This window comes from Charadrius vociferus, unplaced genomic scaffold (assembly GCF_000708025.1).
Source record: "Charadrius vociferus isolate BGI_N301 unplaced genomic scaffold, ASM70802v2 scaffold190, whole genome shotgun sequence".
Classification (NCBI taxonomy): domain Eukaryota; kingdom Metazoa; phylum Chordata; class Aves; order Charadriiformes; family Charadriidae; genus Charadrius; species Charadrius vociferus.
The window spans coordinates 3,021,296-3,039,420 of NW_009646608.1; the positions used below are offsets into that span (position 1 = coordinate 3,021,296).

Here is an 18,125-nt window from a genome sequence, read left to right on the forward strand (position 1 = left end):
GCAAGAAAACTGGAATTATCTTGGCGTTTCCAGTTCCTCTACTCTTGTCATCAAAGTGTTGCCTGAAATAAGGCACGATGGAAAAGCTCCATCAGCTGTTGGTGCTGTTAGGTTTGTCTGTTGTCCTTTTTGCTGATGTAATGCTTGAGGAACGGGCTTTTGTTTCCCTTGGAGAAATCCCAGGTGTCCACATTACGTTGCTGCTGTCCTGTTGTAGTGACTGTTTTTGAGAAATGCCTGCTAATTTTCTCTCATCCGTGTCTGTCCTGGGACCAGCGAGATTATCAAGGAAAGCCTGCGCTGGCATTCCCTGTGTGCTGAAGGGGAAGTGCTGTAAACCTCTGCCATACGCAGCTCTCATGGTGCAGTTCTGTCTATGGCTGTGTTTGAGAGGTGGCGGGGGAAGCACAGAAGGGATCTGTCACTGTCCGACTCCAAGTTTTACAATTTGGGTTCTTACGCGGCTCCTGTTTTCTAAGGAACATGAAGTGTCACAGCACAGTGCTTCAACCATTGCCATTCTTGGGACAAGTTAGCTTTTTGATTTTGATGTGTAAGTCCCTGAACAGCCGTGACCTGTTCTACTGAAAGCCTCTTGTCTTTGTGCTGTGCTCTGTGGAAGGACCACGGTGTTTTCCTTTGGGACAGGCGCTGAGAATGTGGGGTAGGTGGTGGTTTTAGGCAGTTGAAACCCAAATCACTGAGAGCGTTACAGTTCTGGCTGGATTCCAGCTTGTTTACTTTCTTTGAAGTCACCCTGGGTTTATAATCCATTTCTGATGTGAAACCAGCATTTTGAGCAGGTCACTAAGAGATAATTGTAAAACTTCACATAACAGGATCTCTACGTGTGTTTTGTTTTCCCCCGTATTCACATTTTTTATGTGGGCACTTTGTATGGCTGAACCATCTCTCTGGACATGGACAGGGGTGAGGGGGGACCTCTGTTATATCCATCCATGCTGAAGATCCTTATGGCTGTAAGCATCCAGCTTGGGGCAGCAAGTCTTTATTCATATCTTCCTAACCATCAGAACTAGGACTAAGCATCTAAAATGTTTTAAGTCCAGTTTCATGCCTTCTTAAATCTGAAGCAACCTTATCATTGTTACCAATACAGACTGCTAATCTTGGTTTTTCTCTCAAGCTTTTTACACCAAAGAGAAATGTTTGGGTTTTGTAAGGAAATGTCACTGAAAATAACAAGGAATATAAAATCCTTTATGTAAGGTTTTTAAAAGATCTTTAGATTTGCTTCATTTAAGAGGTAAGGAATTGCATTCTAAGAAATCTTCATTTTTTTCTTATATGATCCATCTTGCTCTCTTTCGTCCCCCACTGCTTTAACATTTCTAAGATAATTGTCTGTAATGCTTTCCCTAGAAAGTCTGCTGTTGCCGATTTGGATAACGGAGGCACATGGATGAAAGCTGCTCTTCCATTGCCATAATACAGAGAAGCGTAGTAGGTGTAATCACAGATATACCTGCAATATTCAGAACAAAACAAAACCAGGAACGTGAATTAAGAAACAGCAAACTGATTAAATTTACATGTTCTTTAAGTAGCCAAACCAGACCTGGTTTATGAAATCATTAAAAACATATTTGCTTAGTGAACAAAGGAAATGCTGAAATAAACCAAGTTTGAGAAACAAATGTTCCTTATCTGATGGTTTGCTTTCTCAAGACACCCACCCAGAAGGAACTTTAAATAAAAAAATCACAAGCCATGAATTCTTTTCTAGGCTCTACAATCTATGGGAGATGGGAAAGGTAACGCAGCCCACTGGACTACATCATTTTGTTGTGTAAATCACACAATCTCACCGTCTGGAGGATTTTCCTTACTACCCTGCCTTTTAACTTACAGGTGGAAATCCTGCAATTAAAGGCCAAAACTAGCTGATTTTTATTTTTTAAAAATGAGCCAGTTTTCTGTGTTTTCCTTTTAAATGAAGACTAGCATGATAGAAAAATTGCTTCAGTACTACTGAAACACATAATGAGATCACGGACATCGTTCAAAAGGTACCTGTAATTGCTGTGTTCTTCGGTGTACGTATTTGCATTTTGTATCCCTCCCAGTTGGGAAAAATAGATTAAAATCTGCTACTAGTCAGTATTGCTTTCAGACTCTCTTAATAGCTCAGGTTTACCGGGGTTGTTAATCACAGGGTGTGCTGTGTTGAAACTTGTTTCTTTTGGAATTTACAAATCCATGGAAAAATATCTACTGGCTGTAGTTTTTCACGAAGGCTGCTTTACATAAAATTTAAATTTACCCCAATTTCATAGTTGTGCCCCTCTGAAGACTGCTTCAAAGTGATTTTGGTTGGAGGAAAAGTCATTGCAAAGATTCTTCAAGGTTAAATGAGCTGATTGAGTTACTTCTGCTTTTACTGTGAGACCCCGATACGCAATGTTTACCTTCCCGCATCTCTGGAAAAGATTATATCAATCCCTTCCACTGAAATGTTTTTCCAGAGAGTCTTCATGTTAATTGTAGATTCAATCTTTTCCGGGCCATCTAGCATGCAACAGCCACCTTCTGGGTGAAAACCACAAGCATCCATCTCTTGGTAGCCTTTGTTCTTCCCACACTGCTCAAGGATGATGACTGCTTTGGCGGATGAAGCCAGCCCAACGTGAACAGTAAGCTGTTTTTTCCCACCAAAGTGAATAACAGGAAATTAAAAAATGAGACCTGTTTTTTTTAAAAAACATGCGATGCAATAGTGCCAAGCATTATACTAGCTTCAAGGTAGGGAGTCTTGCTGTAGCTCATGCCTAAAGAAAACTTTGATAAGAGATTATAAATGAGACCAAAATTGTGCTTTAGGTTTTGGTGTGTCTAGTCAGCTCAGGACTTCAGAGCTGCAGTACCTTTTTTGCAATTTATGGTGGATTTTCTTTTTTCCTTTGTTCAGAGTGCACTTACACTGTTTAAATGGCACAGGGTTAAATAAAATGCTAATTATTGTGTGCTCCAAATTGGTTTGAAACCTTTATCACAGTTTTAATAGTCACCTTCCAGAGTTGTCTGATGCACGTATTTTGCAATACCCTTTTGGAGAACTTTTTAAAGCTCCAGTCAGAACAATAATATTCATTAATGCAGAGGAAAATTTGAGTAACTTTCAAATTCCTCACCAGTGGCCGAAGAGTTTTCCATATCGTGAAGACTTGCTCCTTTGCTTTTTGGTAAACCACTGGCAGCTGCATGATACGCAGATCTATGTTTTGACCAAGGCCTCTCTTGGACAGCTCCTGTGTTTACAAAAAAAGCCACCATGGACTTGTAAGAGCATTGCTTTTCTCAGACTGCGATAAAGAAATCAGGCTCATCCAACTGAGAACGCATATGAAAGAGCAATGTAATGCTGTCTACACCTGTGGTTCCTAAACACTGGTCAGCAGCGAGAGTCAGCTGTCTTGTGGTAGCTCTCCCTTTTTTAACTGGAAGAGACTAAAATGTGCTAACCAATTTCCTAATGTCAAGTCCACGTGGAGCCATTGTTCTGTTTTCCAAAGGGATGCTCAGTCTCCAATGGGTGGGAGTGGTTATTGCTTAGGGACTGGTCCATGGGAACCACGAAATAGAGGATCTCTCAGAATCTCTCTGCACTTGAAAGCATCTAAATAAGCTTTGATACAGGTAAGAGCTGTTCCTCTGAAAAATCTCGTCAATAAACCTGCACTATCAAGAGACACAAATAAGGGAGAATTCGCATTAGCTGTCCACTCAAATGACGTGATCTACTGACTTGAACTGGTTCAGGTAAGCTCTGGTCTAGAATATGTTTCTCTAGTAAAAGGAAATGTCACTTACTGGGATGTTATTTCTCTGTCATTTACATAGAGTTGAAGTTCCACACGGGACTTGTTCCCAAAGGAGACAAAAATTATCCCCAGAATTGAGGTGAAATTAAACAAAGGCACCCCTCAAAGCAACAGGTTGGCCAGATGGTTGGAAGATGGCCTGGAGAACAAATGTCATGTGAAAATGACTTAAAATTATTTTGTCAGTGGAATATGGCTAACGAACAAGGCATAAGCCTCTAAGTAGAAGGCAGGCTGCTGCAATGCCAGGATGCAGAAGGAATGCATGTGAGGTAAAAAGCTTTGTCCCAGAAAAGTGAAACAGTGGTTGAAAATCCCTGTTGCATTTGAGTAGACCGCTACCCAAGGAGGGTACAGATAAAGTTTCGGGGAGGGGGGAGGGGGGACATAGGCAAAAAGTCAGCAGCAAAGGTATGTGATTAGCCCAAGAAACCTGTAACTTTTTATTAAATGTCTCCTCAAGCTTTCATTCCTCACTAAGGATACTTGTGTGGATGAGGCCCACGGTTCTAAGCTGTGCTAACTGGGAAATTTGCCCTTCAACACTGGCTTCCTATATAAACTGTTCCAATTTTCTTGTCAGCGGAAACATTGATTAGCTGTGCTCAATAAACTATTTGACACAAGCAAGGAAACAATGCCTGCAGGGAAGTAAACACATTTGGAGAACAGTGCCAGCCTTTTTTCCTCTGGGCGCTGACAGTCTTTGAGAGACCATTGCATCATCTTGCTTAAGAATGCTGTACTGTGTTTTAGCTTCCAAAAAAGAAAAACCCAGCTGGTTAACAATTAGCATTTTCTTTTCTAAAGCATCTTTAATTTTAACATTTAATGAGATTCTTCCTTTTTATCCTTAGGGCTTAGAGGACTCGACTACCCCTAACTTTGGTACAGAACGTGGAGACTCAGAGTTGTTAGGCTGTTCTCCTCTTGTGCTCTCTGGATTGACATTCTGTTGTCATGGTTTGTCGTGGCAGAAACAGGCAGAAATACTTTTGTGCAGGACAAAACCGGAAGCTGGCCAATAGCAAAGGGCAGAGAATTTGTGTCAAAGGAAGATAGTTCGCTATGTCCTAAGCAATTTCAGCATGTTGTCAATAATGTGTATTACTTTGTCGTCTAAGAATCCTAACCATGGGCTTATACCCCACTAGACCAGATGTTGTACAAATACGGAATAAAAAAAAAAAAGGTTGTTCCTTGTCTCAGCCAAGTCTCAGCCTTAACTAAAACCATTTTTGCATTTAAGGTGAGAGACTGAAGATGGTTAGAGGAGGATGACTGAATCTGGAAACTAGAGCTCACACTGGTGAGTTAATTCAGTAAACAAGTGCCCGTCTTTTGTAGTTGAAACAGCAAAGGAAACTTCAAAGGAGGACAAAAGTTTTGGAGGCCTTTTTTGTGGGAAAAGTGGTTCAAAAGAAAGCATGAAGATTCTCTGTTGGGAAGTTCTTCTAAAAGGGAAATGAAATGCAGCATTATCAGCTGACGACCTTGAGCTGTTGGCGAGTTGTGGTCATAGTCCTGGTCCACCGGAGTTCTGGCCCACGTTGTTACACAGCCGTCCCCAATGAGAAGGGATTTGCACAGAACAGGTGAGCTCAGATGCGGTGGTTGTGTGTCACACGGGGTGTCAGAAGCATCTTGAACTTTTAAAAAACTCCAGTTTGCCCTAGTTTTCACTGATTTGGGTTGCCAGGACCAGGAATGGAGGCAGGGGGCTGCCATGTATTAATTTTGTGAACCTCATTCAAAAAGGTTTGTGTTGGTGCAGAAAGAAACCCAGAAGTTATCAGTTGACCCTGACACTCTGCAAGTATGTTGCAAAAAATGTTTTGGTGTTTGGGGTTTTTTTGTTTTTAAATCCAGCAGATACCACTTTAAAGCTTTAGGGATGTAAGAAAGTTCCAGAATAGAAATGAAGGAACTAAATAGCAGTGTCATCTTAGTTCCACAGACGATGAAACTAAAGCAGAGATAGAGACAGAGAGATTAAATGACAAATTTCCAAAGACCACATGGTCAGTGGCAGGATGAAAAACTGCACCCAGAGATCTGATCCTCATCTCCCGATAGCAAACATAATTCCCAGAAGCAGTTGGAAATGTGACCTGTTCTTTGCACTAACAGTTTAATTACTATGAATGTTGTCACTCAACTTACATTTGTGCCCTATTAAGTGGGGACTTTGACCTTGATGGTAGACTGTCCTGATAGGTTATTTAGCTGCCAAGTGCCAGACTGGAGTTTCTGGAGGAGACACAGAAACAGGGTCAGATCAAGGGTTATTAGGTGGGACCATCAATCTGTAATATGGAATAAATAATTCAGGGGATCTGGGATTCTGAGGGTCCCATGTGGTGCTGAAGAACTAACATCATGATAATTCAATGTGATCTGTCAGGAAATGGGGAGTAAATACCTGTTGGTGTTTTCTTCAGGGAGAATGTCCTGCGCTTCCAGAGTTAAAAGTGCTGCTGGTGGAGCTTTCGTGCGTATTTTAGGAGGGTATTTCAGGTGAATGGAGTTATGAGAAGCATGAAAAACTTAGTGAGACAGGTTTCTAAAAGAGAAGCTGTCTTTCTAGTGCTAGACAACCAATGTTGAGCCATGTGGTAGTGTCTGTAAAAGCTCTGAAGCTTTTCTCAATGACCCTGAATTGACAGGTTCACCTGTACTTTCAGATCCATTTGACTATCCTTTTCCCTGAACACTTGAGGGGTTCTTGCTGAGGAATGAGAAGTCCGTGGATGCAATGCTGATGAATGCCTTGCGTGCGAGTCATCTTGTGCTTTGATGAGAACCTGGGTTCATGCAAAACCAACAGGCTACTCCTCACGTTCTTGGAAAATTATATTTTCATATTATAAAACAGGCAGTGGGGGTAATGCACTGCTATATAGTGTTGATAAGAAATCCAGGAATTGAGAACAAATACCCTTTCTAAACCAGCAGAAATAGAGATTTGGAGAGTTTTATTAACATCTATCATCCGATTCCTGGGGATTTCACAAAAAAAAAATTGGCTTATTCACCGAAAAGGTAGTAGTAAATGGATAATTTGTAAGAGAAACAGTATCGCACAATCATTTTTCTGAGTGCCCAACGAGGGCACAGAAGGGATGCAACTATTGGAATGGGCTGTGTGCTCACTGGATCAATCTCTGATTCTCCCTAGAGCAAGAAAAGAGGTTCGGGAAAATGGCTGATCCCATCAGCAAGGCAGAGCGCAACAGCATCTTACGGAGAAGCTATAGCAGGGATCTTAAGGAAGCAGATGTGTGTAAGACCAAGTATTGCTCAAAAAAGAGAAGACATTGCTCTTTGGCAAAGGCTCCATTCCAAAAAGCATGGAGCATGACGCTATGCTTTGAGGAATTAGGACCCTGGGAGTCCTGTTACAGGTATTTTTTACAGGATTTCAGATGCTTTTGGTGTGAGGACCCTTCTGGGATAGGAACTTATAAGACGAAATGTATCCGTGTTATAACATCACTAAGGGTGCCATGGTATCCAGGCTTTTGATAAGAACCCAGCTCATTTTAAGGTAGTAATTCAGATAGTTCTGGATAAAGTACAAAGGCATTAAACGTGAGCGATCATGTTTAGCAGCTCAGGTCTGGCTGTTCACTACTTTCTTGAGGATGAGTTTGAGTGTACTTTTGCTTGGCTCTCAGAAAAGAGACTCAGCAGGAGGGCTTTATGTGACTTTAGTGATCCATGCTGGAACCCCAAAGCCAAAACAGGATTACTTCCAGATGTAAATACTAAATTTTGCTATCTTTAATATATGCACATAAGCTTCCTGAAGACCATAGGGCTACTCATGTGAACAAGGCCAATGGAACAATACCATGAGATTGCTATTTAGTGTGGAGAAGCCTATCAACATTCAAAGTACTTCCAGATTTGCAGCAAATTTCCCTGAATTGTTTGGATTAACCACCTTTGCCAGGGAATAGGAAACCAAAGCTGCATCCCCAGTATGAATACAAATTAATTCCACCCAGAGGGTGTCATATCAGAGGGAAATGGATTTGTTCTCCTCCATACACAAGGACTGACATCTGTTTCATTATGGAATGGTGTAGTCCTTGTTATATAACTTCCTGGCGTAGCCAGCGCATGGCATTGTTACAGAAAACTCATTGGTGCGTTTTTGCTTTAGGCTGTTTTGCTTGCAGATAAAGAACATGTTTTATTTTCAGCCAGAAGAGGATGATCTTGCACCCAAAATTAGAACCAATAGGAATCAGGAAATAATGAGCAAGAACATTGTCAACTGACAAATATTTGTGGTTTAGGGCACATGTCAAGTTGGAGTTAAGATAATTTATGGGTCTCCTGTGATGACTGAGGTGTGGAAAGGTATCACACAAGTATTTTGTTTCTTGTTAGCCTACAGGGATAACATCCCTCATGCCTTTGACTGGGTAATAAATTTATTCTCCCAATCACCAAGTTGTAGTCAGCGTTCTTCACCCAACAAAGCTAGAATAGAAAATATGTATAGGTTGGCAGAGTTGCTACAACTTTGGTTTTTGGAAAAATGTACTAGCTCCTTGTTTTTAAATCATCTTGGCTTGACTGCTCTTCGTTGTCAAGACAGATCTTCAGTAGTTGTCACCAAAACTTCTAATATGGTTACAGTCCTGTAGAGTCAACATCTTTCTATCACTAGGTCATGGTTTCAGTTGGGATAGAGTTAACATTTTTATTAGCAGCCGGTATAGTGCTATGTTTTGGATTTGGGATGAGAAATACTTTTGATAGTCCACTGGTGGGTTTAGTTGTTGCTAGGCAGTAAAGGCCTTTTCTGCTCCTCATATTGCCCTGCCAGCGAGTGGGCTAAGGGTGCACAAGACGGTGGGAGGGGATGCAGCCAGGACAGCTGACCCCAGCTGATGGAAGGGCTGTTCCATACCATGTGACATCATGCTCAGTATATAAAGCTGGGGGAAGAAGAAGGAAGGGGGAGAATGCTTGGAGTTACGGCATTTGTCTTCCCTAATAACTGTTAGGCATGATGGAGCCCTGCTTTCCTGGAGATGGCTGAAAACCTGCCTGCTGATGGGAAGCAGTGAATTAACTTCTTATTTTGCTTTGAGTGCGTGGCTTTTGCTCTATTAAACTGTCTTTATCTCAACCCATGAGTTTTTTCTCACTTTCACTCTTACGATTCTCTCCCCTATCCCAACTGGTACGGTGAGCAAGTGGCTGCATGGTTCTAACTGCCAGCTGGGGTTAAACCACTATACATTACTAGTACTTTCTTATAGATACCTTTATAATTTCAGTGTCCAGAATTGAAATATTTATGGGCTTATTTCAGTGTCCCTAATAAAACATAGTCCCCTCAGTTTGTTTTACGTGTCTTGCTTTCCGTATTTACCAGTATTATCTGTTATTTCTTGTAGACATTGGACCAGTCTTCCAATTCAGTTTTACTACTTTGACTGTTTTCTAACTGGTTTCCGATTTCATTGTGTTAACCTTTTTTCTACCTTGGAATTGCTAAGAACTTGTATGAAAGACCACCTCAAAATAACTCTGTTCATAAATACCTTATGAGAGTAACTGAACCCAAGGAATGGCCATTGTCTGTGCTAGGGAGAATGAATGAACCTTGCACGTGACTTTTACACATACTCAGCAAATCTCTGCAGCTGTTCCTACTGTTTGAACATATATATTATGACCTTTCACACTTTAGATCGAGCTAGTGTACTAAAGCACCAAACTAGTAAATCATTTCATTGTAGCAGACATACTCTTACATACAATGGTCGAGTATTTATTTTGTAAGACATATTTAAAGACACAAGTTACGTTATTGTTAAAACTTAAGTATTTCAAAAATGAGTAGTCCTGTTCATGAAAAATAATCTATTTGTGGAAATTTTTGGTGTGTCCCAAGAAATGTGCATTCACACAAACAGTAACTAGAAAATAGACTGTTGTACACAAAAGCTTATGCTGAAAGCCAGGTACCTAAACCATATCTTTTTATCATCCAGCTAAACTTGTTCTAATACACATACTTAGGAAACAAGCAGGCATTTTCAAGACATGTTGTTACTGCTAGTCAAGGTGTATGAAGGGGCAAGAAATCTGAATGACCTTGTTTTCAATTTCAGCTGTAGACTTCACTGTCATTTGAAAGTGGACGTCAAAGCTGAGATGTGAAAACATACTTAAAATAGGCATGCTTTAGGTTTTATGTTCCTGAAGTAGGCAGTAAGAACTCAATAGGCTACACTTGTACAAGAAGTTGCCTCACACACACGATAAAATGAGTTGTGGTATGAGATGATCTGTTTACTGAAGATAGAGATAACCTGTGGCATATGCATTAGTTGCAGAGAAGGCACCCTGGGTAAAACCCATCTTTTTTAAAAATTAAGAATAATATTTTGAAAAGTGCTTAAATAGCACACACACGCGCGCACACACAAAATCCTGCAAATAAAATAATGTTTCACTTCTTAATTATCCTCTTTCTTCCATGTTGGGAGTCTGCTTCATAAGGCACAATTCTGTTTAATGAGTCATGAGAAATAACTTTCTTGAAGGGAATGGAAAGCCTGAACACAGTTTGTATTGGCATCTCGACAAAATAAAACACCTCCCTCCCTTTTTTTTCATGCTTACCTTCACTGCTTCCCAGCTAGAATTAACCAGGTATTGTCTGAAGGGACCAAAACCTGAAAAGAAAGAAAGGTGCTTTTAACCTATGCTTGCTCTGCAATTGTAGATGAGGTGCTGACATGTATGCACACACATATTTGTTCTTTATCTTCATATTTTTGGTTACGGAGGTTGAGGGTTTTTTAGATAGGATTTCATCTTCATAACACTTAAGGGAATAGTATTTTCATTCTTTATATGCACTGATACAAGAACTAATCCTGCAATCTTCATTCATGTCAAGGCTAACTTATAACCTTAACTGAAGCTGGTACATGTACTGGAGCCAATAGGACAGATCATGTAAATGATTATTTTGGAAAAGGATCATCAACCATAGAAATACCACTACTAAAAGATCTGGTGTTTAATATTCCCAGGTCACAATCAACACACCATTCTCATTGCTAAAGCTCATGAAGATATATATATTTAACAAAAATGTTTCAAAGAGTAAAACTTGATATCATTTATAATTTTTTTTTAATCCCAAGTAATCAGAACTGAAGTGTTCTGTCTGGGAAAGCATGCTTTTTGTGGTGCTGAACAAAATCTTTCCCTCTACTTTTTCCTCACAGTAAAAGAGGAGGAAGAAAGGGAAAAGGATTTTTCAAATCCTAAGTACTACATTTAATTTTATGCATCCTTTTTTGTGAAAGACTTTTTTTAAAAATAAAAAGGGAAAAAAAACCACCCATGTTTCCAGCTAGATGGGCATTTTGTCATGAAAGAGTTTGACAGAAAACTCCCACTATCTTCATTAATCTTAATTACTCTTCTCAGTCCAGAGTGTTGCCAAGTGTTAGGTATCAGGTGGCAGGAAAACAAGTTTGTGAAATGGTTTTAATGCTAGAACTCTTAGATATTTAAAAACCCTTAAATGGACAAATAAACACTTGGCAGCATATGATTGCTATTTTGCACAGTGAAAGATACTTGTATTTTGGGACAATTAAGCCTAAATGAAGGCTTGTGACAGCTTAATTAATGCTAAACTTTAAGCATTTCTTGATTTGTTAATACTTATTTTGTAACTGCTCAATCTTTTTAATATTATGAAAAGCTGGATGGCGCTGATATTTTTGACAATGTTTTCCCCAGGTTTAAGTTTGTACTATGGGGAGAGAACAAGGGAAATAGTATTCATTTCACGTTAACAGGGAACATAAAACTGCACTAGTCCCACTCCGCTTTCAGAGCAAAACTAGGGTGACACCTACTCCATTTTGAAGCTGTACTTGTGCATGTTTGTGTACCTGTGTGTGCAGAACTGTAGAATTATAGTAAAGTTATTAAATAGTTTACAATGAAATACATGCATCTCAGTGATGGCTGTAAGAAAACTACTGCTTAGGATAAAATTGTTCTATGAAAAGAAATGACTAAATGTAAGAGAGTTTTACAGTACTGAAATACCTGCAACAACTTGGAGAGCTAACTGGCTGAATATTATTAGGTGCTATATAATAAACTGGGCTCACTGCCAACAGGTTTATATTATGAGCAGGTGAAAATGTGACAGAGACATGCTGTGATAATCCCTGTAACAGCTTAAAGATGCACCTGTGTCTTTAATAGGACACACTAGTCTAAAACTATTTGAAGAAGTAGATTTCTGCACGTAAATGGCTCTCTAAGGGGAGGAAAAAACTAATAAGGCGCTAAGAAGCGTGCCCATCAAGGGTATGTGCCATAAATATCATTGGAGAGAACCAGACTGTCAGGCTTTTAAGAGGTTAGCAAATACATCTTGCTCTATTCTGCACTCCCATTCAGTTCAACTGCAGCTATGTCTAAAGCAAGCTAAACTAGTTCTGCCCATCTTGCAGCTAGTTAAGAAAGAAAGTAGTGTTTAATTGAAAACAGTAAGATGCAAATCTCTTTGTAGCTTCAACCTCGTTCCTATGTCCTCAGATGACCTGCAGTGGAAAATTATCCAGCAACTCACATGTCAAGATATGTGTAATGATTGCCTTTAGATGAGCCAGTGGCAACAAGAGGAGTAGCGAGTAGCAACATTCCTTAGGAGCTTTAACCTTTTAAAGCTCAGAAGTCTCTAGCTGATGGTTCTGCCACTGTGATTCAGCAGTCGTTACAGCCAGCAAGAGAAACTCCAAATTTGGTCCCTCGTGCTGCATGTTCAGGCATGCTCCTTTGGTATATTTAAATTTAATGCTCTAGTTTAGCAGTGATGAGGCAGCATCTCCGGTTTAAATCTCCCTTACCTTGCCATGAAACTGAGACCCTGAAACTTGCCATGTGTTGCTCTAATTCTGGACACTGACTATGTGACGTTGTGATGCAACCTGGTTTCTTGCTTCAGAGCTCCTTTTGGGTAAGCTTTATCTAATACTAGCCTGCACTGCCTAGAGCTATGTGGTTTGGATCAGAGAAAATGTCAACAAAAATTAAAACATGGAGAGAATGAAAAACAAACCAAACTGGATGGCAGTAAAGAGGGCAGACTGCAGTCTGTTGCCTCTGACATACATCTGATTTTCTTAGCAAGGCACAGCAGCAAGTTATTTTCCATTTGGAATTGTTAGTATGACCATTTGCTACTGTTTTTCCCTCCAGGGAACTGTTTACGACAAAGATCAAGCATGTGTGCATACCATCTCTAGCTAAAAGAAGAATAAAATAAAAATCTTACCAGTTACAACCACCATGTTCGAACTTGAATCCATGAAATCTACTCTTCAGAATTTGCAATCTTGTTGTTTTTCAGTTCCAAACAGTATTATAATTCATGTATCTGTGGCAAACTTCATTTGGGGTACCTTCTTTTCTTCAAACTGTGACGTATCTAGATTCACATGACAGGGATGATTTGTGATTCATGTAACTTTCAAAGCAAAAATTGTTGTGTCTCTGTATTAAAGATAGAAGTCTGACTGACCAGCTGACTGTCCGGGACTGCCCCAAACTACTTTTCCTTTCTTCAAGCATGCAACAGTATTTAGGAAGAGAAAAGGCTTAAAGAAACTTCTTGCAAAATATCCAGCAATATTTTTCATCAGAAACCTGTTTATGCACAAGTAAACAGAAAATTAATTGAATCAAGTTTATTATATCTCTGTGGATGTTCTATTTTTAGCACAGTTGTAATTCACTTTAATTGTGAGGAATGACTGAACTACAAAAACATATCTGTCCACTTCCACTGTTCTTAGACTTTTTCTTACTGACTTAAAAAACTCAGGGGTAACTTTGCTGTTCTTCTTCATAGCAGTTATGTAATTTACTAATCCTGAGCTTTATCTTCTGCTCTTTGTAAGAGAGTCCCAGCAGCTTACACTTTTAAAACCAAACACCAACAGGAAAATGTATTTATTTGCTAAACCAAAACACTTACTCAGTAATATCCCTGAATAGGCAACATGTTAAAAAAAATCTCACTCCAACTTGCAAGGTCAAAGGAATTCTAGAAGCTGAGTTATAGCTTGCCGAAACTGGAGAGTTTAATAGCTGGTCTGTCTTCATTAAACTGAAGCACGAGAACCAATAGGGGGCCTGAAATCAAAACATATGCACATTGTCACTGCCCAAAACAAAAGCATATGAAAGTTCTCTTGGGAATTATAACTATGTGGGCAGAGGGTTTTGCTGGGTCTTGTTTTGAGTAGGAAGTGTATGTGTGTGTGTGTGTGTGTGAGAGAGAGAGGAATATGCTATTAAAAGAAAGCCACTATATAATCTCAAGAGAGCTGGTAATTGTGAGACCTTAAGAAAAAATCTCTGAAGAAATCTCTTGGATTGGGTGGTGGCTGAATGAGGTTTGGAGCTATGAGCTGTGTGTCATTTAAATCCTCCTGTGCTGAGACAGAAATAAATTTGTGGATTTTCTTAAATAAAAAGACCCTGATTCTACCATCCATTTCTTCCCCTGACTAATACAACTTGCAAAACTAACTTTTGCTAACCACTGAGGCTGAAGAAGTAGCTAACACAGTAAACACAGAAGTCTCTGCAGCTTTAAATAAGGCAAAATCTGCCGTTGACATCAGTGAACTACATCTATAATTCTACAGTCTTTCATTCTCCTATGTCAATTAAGATTTTTATTAATTAATTTTTCTTTGGGACCAGTTAGTAAAACTCTTCCTATGATACTGAACAGGACAATGACATACCAATCTTATAGTTATTTCTGATTTTTAAAAAAAAAAAAAAGAGCTCGATAGATATTATCAATTTAAAAAAATCTGAATACAGGGTGGTCTAATGAACAAAGCATACACAAGGAATAAAGCAAGATTTAAGGCCTATAGTTGCTTAATTAATTTCCTGCATGGGAAATTATATAAGTGCTTTGTTTCAGACATTATAGGTGCCTTATAGATATACGTGAAGGGTATTGCTTGAATGTCATAAAATATTAGGCATTTTAATAGATGTTTTTGCATAGCATAGCTATAAGTCTATGAGATCCATGCACTCTGAAACAACTGATATTATCTGTTCGGACCGTAGTACTTTTAAAGTGTTCACAACTGGCAAAAGACAGTAGAAAAAAATATAGTGCAAGGAAGACTAATTATTTCACTAATCCTTTATGAAGAAGCTGATAGAAGTTTTTTGGGAAAAAAAAAGAAGACACTTTTTAATGACTTTTTAAATTTTTTTTCAGTTAAGTATTGTCTTCAGTGTTAAGTTAGTCCCTTTCCATAAGTAGAGGGTTGCTGATTTGGTAGTGAAGATTCTGAGACCTTTCCAGTGTTATATGCTTGTGCAAATGTGGGAGGAATGCTAGTGGTTTCAATAAAACAGGAATCTGAAGTTCACTGAAATTCATTTTTGCGCTGATTTAATTGATTGCTTCTGTTCCTAGGTTTTACGTGCACAGTGGCATACTTGGAGGAATAATGCATGTATTGCAACTGCATTACATTTCTGTAACAAGCAAAAAAATAAAGGATATGGCTGCTTTAAAAAAGAATAATAAAATCTTCTGGTTAGGCCTAAGTTCTACTGAGAATTTTATTCAGAAAATGAAACCTTTTCTTTCCTCTTGAAATTTCTGTGAAAGCATGATTGTAGCTTTAATATTAGCACTCACGTGTATAGGTGCCCATAACAATAAATACCCAAGTCACTGGATATTTGAGGTCTGTGCAAATTAATCTCCCCATCCATAATTAAGAAACCAAGCCCTGGATATTTGAAGGCAAGTCACAGACGCAGCTGACTCAGCTAAACATTGGTTGTTTTTCTTCTTGCCTACACAAATGTGATTGGCATGGCACTCATCTTGAGGTAAAGAAGAAATGGAAGCAACTCAACTATGAAAGCCCTGGTTATCACCTTGAATATTTTTCTGTACAGTTGTCTGACACATTTAAAAATTATATGAACTGCTGAGCAAGAGAAAAATATATTTTCTGCAAATGCATTCTGTTCACATTACAGAACTGCAAGAACACTGCTCGAATAACTTTTTAGTACTGATGGTAACAAGAACTGAATATGGCCCTTCATTTAGAAACAGCTCTTTAATTTTTATCTCTTTTGTTACTACTTACATATAGATTTTTTATTTCTTGTTGTTGGCAGGCACTGACCAATGTTTGAAACTGTTAAGTGGAAGTGTTTAATATATTCCAATTTTTATCTCAGCTGTTCAACGTTTAATGAGCGGAGGGAGAAATCAAGCTGTTATGCTATTTAATATTAAACTATAATGGGACTTTAAATAGAAATTTCAGGATCTAACATTCTGTATTTCTTTTTCATTCTAATAAAAATAAATGATCCTCGGGAAAGACCGAAGCTGGTCTTTAGGTAGATGCAATGCAATGTCACAAAAAGAAAGGAGACAAACATTTCAGTGTAAAGCTCACTATTCCCTGGGGACGAATGCCTTTTCTATAACAAACTCCATAGAAATGGTAAATGGGAAAATGTAACAGCAATTTCACTTACCTTCTTTTGGACAGAAAACGTTATATATTTTATGTTGTTGCCTTATTTATATTAGTACTTCTGCAACTGGTACCATTGATGTACACGCAGTGCTTAGCAACAATGAAAAAACTGAAATTGTATATAATTTTAATGTAGTCAAGTGATTGAGTGGCTGTTATAATTTCAGTTCTGGTTTTCTTGCAGTATTAGCAAAAAACTGCTGTGTATGGACAGATTTTTTAAATTTTCTTTTTAATTGTTTCTATTAGTCTAATGCAGGGAGAAAGTACTTTAGCAGTAGAGCATGCAACTCAATCAACAGGTTGCTTTTGTTCAGGCATCATTTGCCATGCACAAAGAGACTCTGCAAGCAGGATACACACAATTTAAGTAATTATTTATCAGCTAATATGCAAAATAGATAGCTAGGACTAACAGATTACTAGGCCAAACAGTAATATGCTTACCACTCCTGATAAGAAAACCGATGAGTTTCCTGGCCAGGAAGTTTCCAATACACTGGGGAAAGTTGGTGTCTGCCATTTGTTGGTACAGGCTGACCCTCATCAATACTGAGTTATCTTCATGTTTTCTGCTTTTCTTTCCTTCTGTATCTTCTCTCTTGAATCTTTCAACAGCTAACTATTGTCACCCCAGTAACATTTCCATGACTTTACCTTCTTGTCTTTCATGGCTTTAGCTCATGTTCTTTCTTAGAGCTTAACAATTTTCTCAGTAAAACTCAGGCAATGTCACATGGCAATGCTGCATCAAACTAGGCCTTGGATGATGGTACAGCCAAACCTCCGGCCTGAGTGTAACATGGGAAGCAGAGGCAGGTACAAAGCTTCAAGTGATCACGAGACTGTGCTGAAACCCACTGATGCACTGTAAAGCACGGTTGTGCGACAGCTGCTTTTTTGACAGCATCAGCGTACGGGCTGAGATCGCTTTGTCCTGTTGGGGAACGAAAATACAAATCTACTTTAGTATGTGTTTTAAACCATTTGGAAGGAGGAGCAACCTTATAGAGTTTTCGGTCACTGTGCTGACAGGCAATGGAGTATCTAACAATGGTGTGAAGCATTCGAGATGTGTTCTTGAAACCTTGCCTCCAGGTCACAGCAGCGTTCCTGGACCATGTAAGTGCAAAGGTTGTTTCTGTGCAAATGTTAGGTTATTTCCATGTACTTTTCTCTTCATGTCTTTTACCTTGTGTCTGCTATTTTAGAAATAATGAAGTGGCTGAGCCCCTGCGGTAGGAGGGCTCCCAGGAGTCAACACCTGGATTCTGCTTTCTGACAACCGTGTGTTCATTTTAATCTCCATACCTCCATTTTACGGTTTGTAATAACGAACAGCAGGCTGCCTGCCCAGCTTTTCCAAAAGCCTCTTCCACACCGACTATGATCACTGCAGTACATTGCTCATGAATGCTACAAAAAAATGTAATTTTTGTACTTATTTTCCCTCGTAAACCTTCTGCTTTTGCCACCCGAGTTTAAAGAAGTTGGCGTTAGCTCTATGGTTTGTCAGTCTGGGCCTTTTACAGAGTAATTCGTAACTTTTGTTGGGAGGTTTAGAAGTTAGGACGCAGCCCTGGGCTGGCGCTTGCCAGGGCCGGGCCCTGCCGGCGGCGGGCGAGCGCTGCCCCCTCAGCCCGCGGCCACTTTGCCGGGGGGCTCCCAGCCC

General features: G+C 39.3%; 1 protein-coding gene across 1 annotated transcript; it reads right to left on the reverse strand.

The window, feature by feature from the left end:
* Positions 1–1,293: 1,293 nt before the first annotated feature.
* PGPEP1L (pyroglutamyl-peptidase I-like) lies at positions 1,294–13,216 on the reverse strand. Its single transcript, XM_009887593.1, has 5 exons — positions 13,183–13,216; positions 10,494–10,546; positions 3,153–3,269; positions 2,430–2,659; positions 1,294–1,486 (listed from the first exon to the last, which is right to left on the reverse strand). The coding sequence occupies exons 1-5, from the start codon at positions 13,214–13,216 to the stop codon at positions 1,294–1,296; spliced, it is 627 nt and encodes a 208-aa protein (XP_009885895.1).
* Positions 13,217–18,125: the final 4,909 nt, after the last annotated feature.

Coding starts and splice junctions, on each gene's coding strand:
- PGPEP1L (XM_009887593.1), bottom strand. CDS start 13,216: ATGGATTCAAGTTCGAACATGGTGGTTGTAACTG. Junction 3,270..10,493: donor CTAGCTGGGAAGCAGTGAAG/GTAAGCATGAAA, acceptor TTGTAAACACAG/GAGCTGTCCAAGAGAGGCCT. Junction 2,660..3,152: donor GGAAAACTCTTCGGCCACTG/GTGAGGAATTTG, acceptor GGGAAAAAACAG/CTTACTGTTCACGTTGGGCT.